The following is a 14,717-nucleotide window of genomic DNA, read 5'->3' as shown; positions in this document are numbered from 1 at the left end:
AAAGTTTGCCAGCAAGTTACGGCGGATTAAGTGCGCAAATTTGAATTTAATGTCTTCTACCTCTTTCTAAAAGCGCTCTTTTAAAATTCCGCTTCTGTTATGACACACTACAGTATTCATAGTTTACCTATCTGTAGTGAGAAGTCATGAAGTTCGGTATCCGTGCTGTATTCTCTGCCACAAAATTGTCGGAAAAGTCCAAACTTTGAGATTTCCGAAGGTGTCCCGACCTAAATACGATCATTTTGCCAAGGAGAGATGTAAATATGGTAATTATATTCCACGCTTTTATGGTGAGAACAATGCGTTTTTAAATAGAACACGATTGTTTACGCCGAATATTTTTGTGATTACTCTGAGTTTAAATGAAAATTTAAATGAAAATAAGCTGAAAGACTTCCTACAAATATGAACCTGATATCGCTAAGTGTTGTTTTAAATTGGTTAAAATATCAAAGAAACAGGTTTTTCTTTACAAATCACGCGCACGCGCCCACATTTTTGTCCAGTCAAAAATATCTCGTAAAAAAGTCGATGTCAGTCGTTGTGCATCGTGCATACGCTTTAAATAAATGCATAATGATGAGCCTAAGGTGTCCCCCGCGACCTTAACTGCAGACATTGAAATAAAACAAAACAGGAAAACCAGCATATAACTGAATTACACTGCTTGTTTTAAGTCTCAGAATAACCACCACAATGGCAACTATTGAAGAATACCAAATAAAAACAAAAACAAAACAAAAAAAAATTATCGTCGTCATTACTATCACCATCATAATCATCAGCTGGTTGTTGTTTTTAGTGTTGTTATTGTTGTTGCTGTCGTTGTTGCTGTTATCTCTCGTGGATAGTCGGTATTTGCTAAAAAATAACTAAGAAAAGTTAAAGTTAAGTTAAAAAAAGCAATTATTTAAGGGAATTAGTTTAGATGTGTCAATTTCATTGTATGTCTGATAGGACGCAATCGAGGCTGTGGATGTTATCAACTCATCAGCTGTAATTCTTTTCTACGCTGCTCAAAAATAGTTATTTTATTGCAGAGCTACCAGTTATCAGCCCACCATCAATAAACGGAAGTTACATTGAGGGATCCTCAGTCAATATCAGTTGTGCAGCGACTGGGAAACCAGACCCGGAAGTATCATGGATGCGAAATGGACAAATCAAAAGTTTCGGAAAGAAGATAGCATATTTGAACTTCGACAGAATTAAAAGGACAGATGATGGACTGTACACATGCCGAGCTAACAACTTAGCAGGAACAAAAACTCACAAAGAAATCCTGGTGGTTCGCTGTGAGTCTGACGTTTTTCAGTTCCTATATATAAACTAGGAGTTGCTGATAGCAAGTAAAATGCTGCGAAATGAGTTATAAGAATAAAAATAATAGTAGTAGGAGCGGAACGGAAGGTCATAGGAATGTTTCGGATTTTCACATTTTCAGATGTGAAAGATATAATTTTTCTAATCGAGTGAAATGCTAGTGGCATTGAGAAAAGGAAGCAATGTAACATAACATAGTACGTGCAATTCGATCGCGAAGCCATCAGAAACACCAATTTATGACGTCAAAAAGCTCAAAGCTCGTTCTATTCTACCGCGCGGTCATTATGAAAACGTTTTCATGGACCCTTCGCAAATAATCTTCGTAGTTTTTGCTGTACATATTTCGCGCTCAAAGCACAGAAAGTAATTTTTTCCCTTAAATAAACTTAGTAATGGATAATTATAAAAGCGAATTATAAGAAGGCATCGTAAATTCGTCATTTATCAGAGCTGGCGCATAAAGGATGAAAAGACCGTTTTCCCGGCACTATACTTGACCACCTTGCACAAGAGAGGTTTCTTGGGAAGCATTTACAAAGTACTGAACAGAAGCGCAAGCGGCAGCGCTTTAAAATTTAACTTCTTGCTCCTTAGCGAAAAGGACATCGCAAACGACAAACGCAGCTTCCACATTTTACATACCGCTGTTCATACGTACTGCATGTACTTAAAATCATCGCCAGTGAAAAAGTCAAATCGAGTGTGTCGCCTATATAAAGCTCCCAAGCCCCGCGCGGACAGTCAAAAATAGTTCTGCTGCTACGCTGAGGCTTCGCAGCAACAAAGCAATATACATGTAATACAAATTAGTCATTGACTTCAATCTAAAACAACAAAAGAGGCGCTTCTTTTTACTTTTACGTTTTCATCGCCCTTTCTTTTATCAACGAATAACTAAACGATTTTTTATATGTTTCTTTCTTTTTAAGATCCAGCAAAAATATTAACTGTTACTTCATCAGCTGCCAATTCTTGGATTGGTCAGACAGTGACGTTGGAGTGTGTGTCAGATGGTGTTCCTACACCAACACTCATCTGGTACAAACCTGATGGAAATGAACTTAACACAGTCACGGCTAAAGAAAGCATATTGCAGGTGACATTAGATAAGGAGCAAGATTTTGGTGAATACAAGTGTGTCGCTTACAATGGCCTAGATCCCGTCAACAACGCCTTAATACTCCTACGACAGATACGTATGTGCATCAAAACATTGTTTATTGGAAAAAAAGAGATGCTTTAGACAAAAGAGACGTGGTCTCAACTATTATAGTTTGAACTTAGACAGCTCATTCTATAAAATCTAATCTTCTAAATAAGTTATAATAGCTGACATTCCAATCACAACGCAATCACTTAAAAAAACCTTTTACAGTAGAATGAAATAGTCCTTCAAATGTTTTACAGAATTTAAATCCAGTAACTGCGGATTCTGATCTATACCGTTAACCCGAGACATAGCCAGGTATTGATCAGAGCAAAGTTTGTGTGCTCTTGAAGGCGCAGTAATGAAATACAGCTACAATACAATGATAGAAATCAATTTTCTTCTTTTTGTAATCAGAAAAACCAGGCTCCCCGGCCATCATATCTTCAGCTTCAGACATCCAAGCCACTTCACTGACAGTAAAATGGACTGCACCAGCTAATGATGGAGGGAGTCCTATCACAGCATACCGAGTGGTCATACTAAAGGGTAACACTGAGATAAAGAATGAGAATGTTACTGACCTTGATACAACAAGTCTGTCTGTTGGAGGTCTGGAAAGAGCTACCCAGTACAGTGTGAAAGTGTTTGCCAGGAATACTGTGTTTGAGAGTACAGCTGCGCAAAGGACAATTAGGACAAAGATTGAAGGTAAGATTTCCAGCGGCTTTTATTAACTGATTGTCCAACCAAAAGGAAAACAGCTGCTTACATGACAAACGCTTTACGAAATTTGCTAATTTATACATTGTCATTTTAATTCGATAATTTTGCTACAGTGTTGTCCATTGTTCTATTATTTTACAGAGAGTGGTGTAACATTATTGTCACTCAATTGCCTTTAAACGCAAGACGTTTTTCAAACAACAGCAAAAAAATATATTTTTATATTCCGTCAACATGGCGGATCAACAAGTAGCCTATTTTGTGCCTGTGAGGGAACAGAATAGGGTCAAAAATAGTGGCGCCAAACTTAAGTAATGTGACAATGTGCGCTCGTGAAGTTCCCTTTATCCGTCTAACAGGACAATTTTTTTTATCATTGTATTAATCAGGAATTCCCGAGACACCAGAGATTATAGGCATGCCTGCGGAGGTACAGAGTGATGAAGTGGCCTTGAAATGGACAAAGCCAGTCAGCAATGGAGCGGACATCACACAATACACTGTATATATACGGAACGTTAGTAGTAACGGTACCGTAGGAGACTGGAGAACACTTGAGGTCATTCATGATGTCTCTGTTCGTGAATATGTCATCACACTCAAAAAGGGTCAGCGGTATGAGTTTGTTGTGACTGCAACCAACAAATATGGAGAGAGTTTGAAAGGAAAGAAAAATATAAAAAGAATCCGAGTTTTAGGAGGTAACGTAATGGAACATTTACTCTTTTTGTTGTAGATTATTTCTTCAACTAATTCTTTTTTTCTGATAGTTCTGCTTGTCGCAAAAGGAAATGAATTCTGCTATTGTAATGCCTAAAGGAGTTGTAGTTATGTTGTCCTTGATAACTGTTTAACTAACTTGTATAGGAATTCTTCCAAACATTTTCGGGTTCTTTTAAGGGTCCACTAAGTCGACTACAAACCAGAATGAAACAGGTAATTAAAGAATTCAGTGTCTACATTTTTAGACTGACGTCTCAACTAGGAAGACTGCTTATTGGTAAACAGTGTAACTAAAAAATATAAAATCTCTTTCTTTAAAATAAAAAAACAATTGCGAAATACCTGAACGCTTCATCGAACAATTTCGCGTCATCACAAAATGTAGCCGCAAATTTGATTGCCTCGTGAAAAAAATGTTGTACATTCGCATGCGTAAGCCAACACTTAACGTGTAAACGGATTCCATCCGCGCTAAGGTGTTCGTTTAGGTCGTTCTTTGTTTTATGCTTATTTTGTAGCGTTCCTTATTTGCATACTGTACAAGTCTCTTGATAATGGAGTCAAGATGACTCCGAAAGGTCGAGCAGTATTAAATCTTTCTTGGTTCTTGTTATGTATTTGCTGTAGCAAATCCCTGCTGATCAAATATATAGGATTAGACTAACTAATATTAACGAATCCTTGTAGTCGTCATGCAATTACAGTAGAACCCCGATAACTCGAACTCTGTAGGGGAACGAAAAACAGTTCGAGTTATCGAGGTCGACTAAATATTCAATTTGCCATGTTAATAACTAGTAGTTTACTGATTTTTCTGCATTTCGGTACACAGTACAGTGCAAATTAAACTTATCTCGTCAGGAACTCTCACTTTTATGTTAAGAGTGGAAAATGACTGTCAAAAACGCGATCTGTTTGTTGCTCAATTTAAGTTTAATGCTGCAGTGTTCATTTTAGTGTTTAAATCCAAATACACGGCAAGAAGAGCTGATGGAATATTTCAATGGGCATCCGTGGCGAGTTGAAAGAACCAGAATTCGAGTTATTGGGGTAAATTTGACCCACATTTTGATCAGGGGAAACGAAATTTGGTTCGAGTTAGCGGGGTTTTCGAATTATCCGAGTTCGAGTTAACCGAGTAAAAATGACTGAAAAGTGGGGTCAAATCCAAGGTAAATGGAAGTTTGTTCGAGTTAGCGGGGTTGGTCGAGTTATCCGAGTTCGAGTTATCGGGGTTCTACTGTAGCTACTGGTTTACAGGCATGCCACCGTAAAGAGCGGAAACAAATACTCATTTTAAATGTTACAACCCACAGTTGTTAGATGCGACAAGGAAGTGGAGATTCTTCATGCTGTTTATCTCAGTATCATAATCTTATTGGTGATAATCATTGTTATAATCAGTGTTATAAGCTGGAGAAGGCGTCAAATTCCAGGTAATTCTTTGTATTCACTGTTTACACATGTTTTTTCTAAAATAAAAATTAACAGTGTTGTTAAGCCGTATTAGGCATCTCCACATCCATATGCATTTGTTATGGAACGGACTGCAGAAATGAAAGGAAATGGACTGTTTCTCTTTTTTCTCATTTATCGTTTTTACTAGTAGTGACCGCTTTAATCAAATGAGCTTTTTATACTCCCAAGGTACTATGTACAGTAGTATATCCTAATCCCCTAACGGCCAAAGGTGCTTCTTGCGTGGCAAGTTGGCGTCTGGCATCAATCAATCAATCAATCAATCAATCAATCAATCAATCAAACTTTATTTATAGAGGGTTACACGTAATAGTTTTACAACTAATAAATTTGTGACCCTCTCTAATGTACTAAAAAATTAAGAATCTACTATAAGCAATAATCTAATTTAAAATTTAGTTAAAACCTAAATTAATGTACAAAGACACGAGAGCAATGTCCGAAATGTTTGCTAACCCTCTCTTACGTGTAAAAAGCTATGGCACCCGCGAACTGAAATGTTTACAATAATTTAATCACTTTGCTGAATAACACGACAGGAGTCGACAAGAGTCGACAAGTGTCGTTCAGAAAAAAGCAAAAGACTTAAAAGTGTCTATCCAGCCTACAGGTTTTTTGTGGTTTTCGTATCTTTATAATGCATAAACAAGTTTTCTAAAAGAAATTTTTGGATTCCGCCGCTTTTTCGCTGCAAAATCGAGCTTTAAAGTTCCCGTTTCGGCCACGCCCGAAGAAGTTGACCGGGAGTCAATACCAGAAAGAGTCTGGGTTCCAGACCGGCTGTGACGTCAGATCAGGAACCGCGAAATCTTGCCGCCATTTGAAGTCAGCATTTCTTCTGTAATAGCGAGGAGATACTGACGGTAGAAATATTCCAGATAGATGCGTTGTTGCGGTATGCTTGAATACTCCAAACGAAGAAAAGGGTATTGCGTTGCATTTTGGGGTGATGTGAGAACAGAAGCAAAGGCTAATAAGGAAAAGTAGATAGACTTCGTCAAGTTAAAACGTGCAAGGTGGAATCCGAGTGCTTCGTCTGCCGTCTGCGCTTGCTACTTCCCTCCCAGGGATATTACAAGAAGATATTCCCTTGAAAATCTTCATTGCCAATGGTCGCTGATCTAAGATGATATTGGCATTGTTCCTGTGCCAAGATTTCACCGGAATACTTAACTTTGTCCAGTCGAAGTCGTCATCGGGTATTCATTACTCATTATTCATTTGCATTTGATTGAGTGTATGTTCTCGAGAGACAAGACACGCGTCTCGCTAGACGCCTAAAAAACTACAAGTAAACGTCGCCAACTTCCCAAGAGATTTTTATTGCCTATTGTCAACCATCGTGTAGAAATAATAAGTGAGCAAGCGTCGCCAAGCAAAGATAACATGTAGCTGAAGCGACGTTCGATTTGTCGACCAGTCAAGGTAAAGCGAATTATTTCTCCCTCGAATATCGCTTGAATTTCTGTTTCTGTTTCTTGTAAGTCTTGTTCATAAAAGTCTTATTAAAATGTGATCTTTATAATCGAAGTCACTGCGCTCGTACGTAGCTTTTCAGGGTTTCAACTCTCGTACATGTAAAGTTATAATTTTATCGATCGGTCTCCGCAAGCGCTATTGTTTGTTTAAAGTGCGTACAATGGAAAGTTTATCAAAGCTTTCACAGCCTAAAGTAAGTATTGTCACAATAAAAAGAAAAGTTTTTCTAAGTTACAAAAGTTAAAAAATCGATGTAATATGACTGTTTGTTAATCGTTTTTGAGACAATCAGTCGCACTTATCATAAGCGCGTGTTGTCGGCATTTCTAAACGCGCGTGAATAGTCGCTTGTATTTTTATTAGGCTGTAACAAGAAGGACTAAAGTAGCTCGTATTTTAATAAGCTGTTATAAGAAGGACTAATAAAAGTAATAAACATGTTTATTAATATCAATCTTTTGCGTATCAACTAAAGACACATTTATTTGCAACATACGCGAATCTACCGACGCGAAAAGTTTCGATTCAAAACATTTTACCACACTGATTTAAGTCAATGCGTTGTGTGAGTGTCAAGGACAGTCTATTCGTTATATTGTTTTCATTTTCGTTTCACATCTGTAATGAAAATTAAAAGGTATACAGCCTGAGAATGCAGATCGATTTCCGTCCGTCGTTGTAGGTTTCGCGACACGTCAAGTTTCCATTCAAAGCTTTCTGGAGTGAATTTGCGTACAAAATGCAAATTTAATGCGCTGAGTGAGTGTTTGGAAAAAGTATCTATATACCGGTATGTGTCTAATTCCACGACTCTGTTTAGCCGGTTTTGTAATTTTCGTTCCCTCTCTTCAATAAAATGCTTCTCACGATTATATTCTTCTATCTATGTATCATCCGCTAGAGGTTCTTGAGAGTAAGCACCTTCTTCTTTGTTACTCTTATCTTCTACTGCAGTGCAAGCAAACGATTCGAGTTCTCCGGACTCGATCTCTTCGTTCGAATCAGATAAACTGCTAGTCACGTCTTCTTCAGATAAGAAATCGCTGTCATGTGAGTATTCCATCCAAACTCGAAGAATTCTTGGGAAAAACAAACTTTATGTAGTGGCTGTCAAGCAAATAAACAAATGCAAATGCTTCGAGCGGTTCCTGATATGACGTCACTCATCACCAATCCTCGATCACGCGGTCAACTTCTTTGGGCGTGGCCGAAGCGGGAACTTTAAAGCTCGATTTTGCAGCGAAAAAGTGGCGGAATCCAAAAATTTCTTTTAGAATACTTCTTTATGCATTATAGAGATACGAAAACCACAAAAAACCTGTAGGCTGGATAGACACTTTAAAAACATGTTTGTTATCGAAAAGCCCATTCGTTGCTTTATCTCTATACACGTTTTTGTTTTTCAGCAGTCCCGAAGCGTGCGAAACGGTGAGTGCAACAGTCAATGGTGACAAAAATAACAAATCTACTTATAGCTTGCCTCATTTAACCAGGAAAACTCCTTTAGTTAAACGACAACTATTAAAAGCAACAGCTATTGTTGTTGTTATACTATTTACAATACTGCATCGGCATATTTCAATGAGTTTTTAAACTCAGTTTAAAACTTACAATCATATCTTCTAATTTCAGTGGTAGCAAATCCTTATCACGGGCAGATCTGACAGATTCCATTCAAATGGTAAGTTCTCCTTTTAATTTCGCTTTCAGTATAGGCTCGGGGAGAAAGCCAATCTACCAATTACTATTTCTTTTTAAATTGTCGTCATTAATTTTTACTGTTTATTCCTAGTCTACTGTTGTCCAGCAGGAGGCAGATGCTCAGTCAATAGAAACAAATGAAGTTACTAGCACAACTTATGAGATTCCTAACAGCAGTGATTACATGCCGCTCCATCCTTCAACAAGAAGCTGGGAGATCAGACGAGAACAAGTCAATATCATTAAAAATATCGGAAACGGAGCTTTCTCCCAAGTTGCTAAGGCAACAGCAAAGAACTTCCATGGTAACCAAGATGTGACTGTGGCTGTGAAAATGTTGAAAGGTTATCTTATTAAAAACTTTTAGCGACACTGTGACGTTTTTCAGATTCGATTGATTGATTGCAATAGGCTGATACTTTTCTTAAATTGATTTGCTCCAAATAGAAAATGCTCCTGACTCAGACAGAAAGGACCTGCTTTCAGAACTTGAATTGATGAAAAAACTGAAGCCTCATCCATATGTGATAAGGTTGTTGGGATGCGTAACAGAAACTGGTAAAGTAAATTCAAAGTAACTTTAATAATACTTAAGGACTGGAGCTCCCTTATACAATATTCTGTTGTGCGTAATTTAAAAAGCTAAAACAGACGTCGTATTCGATAAACGAGAACGCCCAATCAGCCATCGCATATAAATAAATGTCTTTGTTTTAAAGGTGTAAAATGAACAATACGTACTTATGATGTTAGTTTTAAAAATGTCTGCGAAATATGTCCCTGCCTCAACCCGATAGCTCGAATTCCGGAAAGTCTTGTCTGTATATGTCAACCGCTTTATATTTTCTTATTTTAGATCCCTTACTGGTCCTTATTGAGTATGTACCATACGGTGATCTGCTGGGTTATTTGAGAAAGAGTCGTGGGCTCAATGACACGTATTTTAATAACCCGGATAGAAAGCCGAAAACCAATCTTACTTCACAGCAGTTGATGAGGTTTGCATGGCAGATAGCTGATGGGATGACTTATTTGTCGTCAAGAAAGGTAAACATCTATATATAAGCAATAAAGGACTTTTTCCGTGTTTACATAGCTCATCTAAACACGAGGGGGGTAGGGAGAAATCGAGATAGTTATGCAAACCCTCGACTGCGTCTCGGGTTTGCATAACTTTCGAGAATTCTCCCAACCACCCAAGTGTTTAGATGAGGCCATGTAAACACGGAAAAAAGTCCTCTATTGCTTTTATAAAATATTTTTAAAAAATAATTCGACAAAAAAAGAGGATTTGGTTTATTTACTTCTTGATTGAAATATATTTTCTCATAACGCGCATTTGACAACACATGAACCAATCAAAATTCGTGTTTAAGAGTTCAAAAATTGTTGGGAAGAAACGCCGTGTCCATGAAAGCGATTCCACGTAAATCTTGCAGGAAAATACTGAAAGTTTGGCAAAAATGATAATAATAGATTGATGTGTGGAGAGAATGAACTCAGAAAAAAATTCTGAGTTCACAGATCAGTAGGACTCGAACCCACGACCTTCCGTACACTAGTCGGACGCTCTAACGACTGAGCTACTGAGAACTCTAATGGCGAGCAGTGGTCATTTGTGGGTGAAGAAAACAATCTTCAAAAGAAATGCTAAAAAATACGGCTCTGTAAGGGAAGAAATTCAAGATGAGGAATTCATTTAAGTTGGAAATGATCATGAATGTCACTGTGCTAGATCGCTCTTGAAAGTAAAGTGAACTTGCCTGAATAATTTGGCAGGCCGTTGACATAGTTGAAAAGTCTCATCGTGCCTTGTAAAGTTTTGCTGGATAATTAGGAAGCAGCGGATCTAGCGAGGTCGGTAGCAATGGAATGCCTTTATTGTACGGTGAATTGTTCAGATAGCGATCTAAAGGAATTCAGTTTCTTATGCTGTCGTTTCCACCGTCTTTGTAATGTGCTTCAAGCGTAGAGTAAACCTCAAATTGACAACAAAGTCTGCTGTGGTTTTCTGACAAATATCTCCATTCGTTCCACTTCCCGAAGCCCATTTTGAATGAAAAAAGTTCACGACTATTAGTGCAATATAACAGTAGAATTTTTATGCTGAGAACGTCTCAGAGAAAATACATTTTTAGCAGATCTGACGGCAAAAGACGGCAACCGATCGGCCGTGCAAAGTTTGAATTTAAGCTTAAAGATTTAAAGTTTGTAGCATATAGTTTCGTGTGTGTTTACGTATATTTTTTCTAATAAAGAACGTCTTAAAGGGAATCTTATTGTAGTACTTTAATGAAAATTTTTTTTCGAAAAATGTTTACTGTGTATTTTGTTGAATATTTTGTCATTCGCTTGAGCTCCCTCCACGAGCTCGTCTAGCTCAGAATCATCGAGGCAGACACAGCGCTGTGGTTCTTCTTTCTTTTGCCTTTTTCCTCGGGCTCATATGGGAAGAGAAAGCCGGAACACATATCAAAATTTGGTATTGTTTTCCATGTCTTTAATATTTGTACTTGAAATATATTACTTTACAAGTCCTTTGACAGTTTTATAATGTTTTGAAGTTGTGCTGGGAAACACAGAAAGCGTGACGTCACACCAGTGTCACCTATTGACCAATGAGAGCGACCAACGAGTCCAATGAGAGCGCGCGTACTATCTTAATTATTTTATATATAAAAATATATAATAACATAAATTCAACGAATAGTAGCAAAAGAGGTCAACGAATTGAATAATAAGTACGGCAATTTAAAATAATGTTTTTTTTTTCTTTCAGATAATCCATCGTGACTTGGCGGCTAGAAATGTTCTTGTTGGTGAAGGAGAGAAGTGTAAGGTGACAGATTTTGGGATGGCGAGGAATGTTCACCAGGATGATATTTATACCAAACAAAGTCGTGTGAGTATTCTCCATCCCTTCCAATTTCCCCGAACTCTCCCAATAACTTATCTTATTCTGGCGCAATTTTTGTTTATTGAGCCTGTGATATGAAAAAACGAAAAAGACTAGTGAGGCTGTTTATCTTCCAGGGTCGTCTGCCTGTCAAGTGGACTGCTTATGAAGCTCTGTTATATGGAACATACACAACACAAAGTGATGTGTAAGTGCTGAATCGAACAACTAAGAACTAATTATCTCTTTTCTCGATGATTTGCTTATAACCTGCACATCATACAAAAATAAGATTTTTTATGACGTAACATTAGGTTTTTTACACGATCGCCACAAAAAAGGAATGCTAACCACCCAGTACAGTGAAAAGCGATGAAACCAGAACGAAGGACGAAGTTGGACACTAATTACTATAGCTTGTCGATGGTTACGAAGCTAAGTACTTTCCAGGGATAACTTGACTTGACTTTTGACCAAAGCCCTAAGTGGGCATAGGGCCGGTTCCAGGGATAAGCTTGACGATTACTATTACTATAACTAACATAACCTCATTATAGCTATTGTTTGAAGGTCACGTAAGTAGCTCGTGTTGTTACTCAATCCTTACATATCACGGCAAAAAAAAAAAAAACATGAGCACAATTCTGTTTATTTCTCTGGGTTTCACAACCCCTTTACTTGGACTAGATAATATTCTCTTTGACGGTCCAAAACGCGCCCTTTGACTTGGCGTCGTAAACACGTTTCCTCGCCACTATCCCCTCCCCCACTCAACTCTTTTTCATATACAATTTATATTGTTACCAATGAAGTGTTACTCATATTTGTTTTCTCGCAGGTGGAGCTATGGTGTCCTTCTGTACGAGATTCTTACCATAGGTAGGTTCAGATACAAATCATTTATATAATAAAATTAACCATACATCATCACAAAGCGTTCACTTTACTTTCGATTTTCTCCTCTAGGTGGATCTCCATATCCAGGAATTAACGCTCGCCAAATCGCCATGAAACTTCAAGAAGGATTCAGAATGCCAAAGCCAAAACATGTGGATAGCAAAATGTAAATACACTGTAGTTTTTGTCGTTGTTGTTGCTGTTGCAATTCTTAATTTCATTGATAAAAACATTTAACAAACCACTTTTAACCTGTACCACTTTCTTACTTCAATGAAATAATTTCTTTTGCGATTTCTTTCCGGGCTATGACAAAAAATGACAACAACTTAGAACTCGTTGTCTTGTTATTACTACACTTTACTATCAAAGTGTCTCTCTCCACTCAGGTGTATAAATGGGTGCCGGCGAATTCAATGCTGGGGTACCCTTGCAATGGACGAGCATTTCATACAGAGGAGAGTAAAAATACTCCCGTCGCTTTATGGTTTGGAAACTGGGATAAGCTCCAGCCTGATGGGCCACTAGGCTCGAACGCAGACTTTACCTTCCTTTTATGTTATACCAACGTTCTGGGTTTCCGATGTCCTGATAGGATGCATATTTTCGCATTTGATTATTTATGAACTGAGTGCCGCTTTCTAATATCGTTTTAAAATAGCGCAACTATGCTTTTTACATAATGCTTTTTTGGTTGTTTTTAATTCTATTTCTGTTGATTAGATATCAGACTATGCTTAATTGTTGGGAACAAAACCCAAGTGATCGACCAACCTTTCCTAAACTAAAAGAAACGATGAAGGATATGGAGCGAAACCACAAGGTAAACACTACAGAATTTGGCGTATTTTACCAATAATGCAAAATTTAACTATAAAAAACATGTTTTACTTCTGTACATGTTAGTTGGGGAACAGCGCGAAGAAGAACGCATAGAGTATAGTATTAATCAGAGGAAGGTTCTCGGCCTGTTCTTTTGCACCTGGAACACTAGACACAAAATGTGGACTGAAATTTTCGATATAAGTCGTAATCAGATTCACCTTTTTATATGTCCACTTACATTTCCTAGTTGCGTACAACATCCTTGTCTCAATGTGAAGAAAAAAGAATCTTAGTTCCAGTGGCTAACTTTATTTATTTCAGTTCCCAAGATGGCGCAGTCATAAAATTAGCAAAGTAAAAAAAATAACAAGCGATTGGTGCGGAAGCATTATCTTCGCTGCTAATTTATCTGTGTATCGCTTACGCGATGAGCTAAGAAGAACTTAGGCTGTCGGCCAACAAAAATAACCTTCACTCAAAACTAAAAAGTTATTACACAACTAACCTGCGATATATTTTTCGGTTTCAGACATACATCAACCTTGGAGAGTATGACGACAGCTTGTACGCCAACATGGAAGATCTTACGGCTGAATAACAAGTAGTGCAGACACGACCAGAAGCTTATTATACTTTTACTCGGGTGTAAAACTTAATCAGAAAAATCTCTATTAAAAACAAAAATAGCAGCAACCTTTAAGTCCGGGGTATAAGCCCTCCTATTTTTAGGCACATTTGTCTGCCAACAGGCAACAAACAGTATTCCGTGGCCGAGGCGAGTAAGCGTCTCCGTTCATCCAAGCCAGCAACGTAACAAAAATATATACTTGAAATAAAATGAAGCCACTAAATAAGTGTTCAAGTAGAGTACATATCAAAACGTTTAATCACACTGGTATTTTTATTAATAACATATCACTTTTCAAAGTGTCTATGTCGGGTCTCTAGGTAACCAGCGTTAGCTGGTATGTTAGCGGTTTTTTACACTGTCTGTAAGTACGATGGATATAAGCTTTCCAATAAAGTGTCTTTACGGAGCTGAACTGCCTTAGGTATTTCTTTTATATGGTACTGTCATATATATTCTCGCTATTATTATTGTAATGAGGTATTATTGTAAGTAGTATTGTTGTTAAGATAGTGTTCCTGTAGACGTAGTGCATATTGTAATGTGTTTAAATTAATTGAAATGTACTAATGCTTAAAATATTAAACACAGAATAAGTTATAGCAATCAGACACGTAATGTTGTTTTGTTGATGCCCCGATTTTATCAGAAAACGTTTTGTACACTTCTCGATCGCTGCTTGATTTTAGTACATGTACTTGACTCTTGTTTTTTTTTTTGCAAAAGTAAAGCTACTTCTGATGTACACTACAATAAAAAAACTCGCATTAAAAGTAGTCAGTTTCTTTTGACGACAAGTGAACTAAACTACATAACTAATTACCTAAATGAAACAGAATATCACACTTATCATTATCGACAAAAAAAGTATTTGCCTGCAAATAAAA

At 37.4% G+C, this 14,717-nt stretch overlaps 1 protein-coding gene across 1 annotated transcript in view; it reads left to right on the top strand.

Annotated features, from left to right (window-relative positions):
* The window catches only part of LOC144662793 (uncharacterized), a 192,926-nt gene extending 178,209 nt beyond the window's left edge, over positions 1-14,717 (top strand). Inside the window, exons 7-19 of the mRNA XM_078523721.1 lie at positions 4,103-4,138; positions 5,242-5,361; positions 8,290-8,311; positions 8,516-8,564; positions 8,676-8,928; positions 9,032-9,142; positions 9,441-9,631; positions 11,364-11,486; positions 11,618-11,688; positions 12,319-12,359; positions 12,447-12,543; positions 13,101-13,200; positions 13,732-14,717. Coding sequence (XP_078379847.1) covers positions 4,103-4,138; positions 5,242-5,361; positions 8,290-8,311; positions 8,516-8,564; positions 8,676-8,928; positions 9,032-9,142; positions 9,441-9,631; positions 11,364-11,486; positions 11,618-11,688; positions 12,319-12,359; positions 12,447-12,543; positions 13,101-13,200; positions 13,732-13,800 — 1,283 coding nt within the window. The 3' untranslated portion in view covers positions 13,801-14,717. The remainder of the gene's footprint in view (positions 1-4,102; positions 4,139-5,241; positions 5,362-8,289; positions 8,312-8,515; positions 8,565-8,675; positions 8,929-9,031; positions 9,143-9,440; positions 9,632-11,363; positions 11,487-11,617; positions 11,689-12,318; positions 12,360-12,446; positions 12,544-13,100; positions 13,201-13,731) is intronic.

This window comes from Oculina patagonica, chromosome 8, assembly GCF_052425735.1.
Source record: "Oculina patagonica isolate OP01 chromosome 8, crgOcupat, whole genome shotgun sequence".
NCBI classification, from domain to species: Eukaryota; Metazoa; Cnidaria; class Anthozoa; order Scleractinia; family Oculinidae; genus Oculina; species Oculina patagonica.
This window is presented reverse-complemented; position numbering and strand designations above follow the sequence as displayed.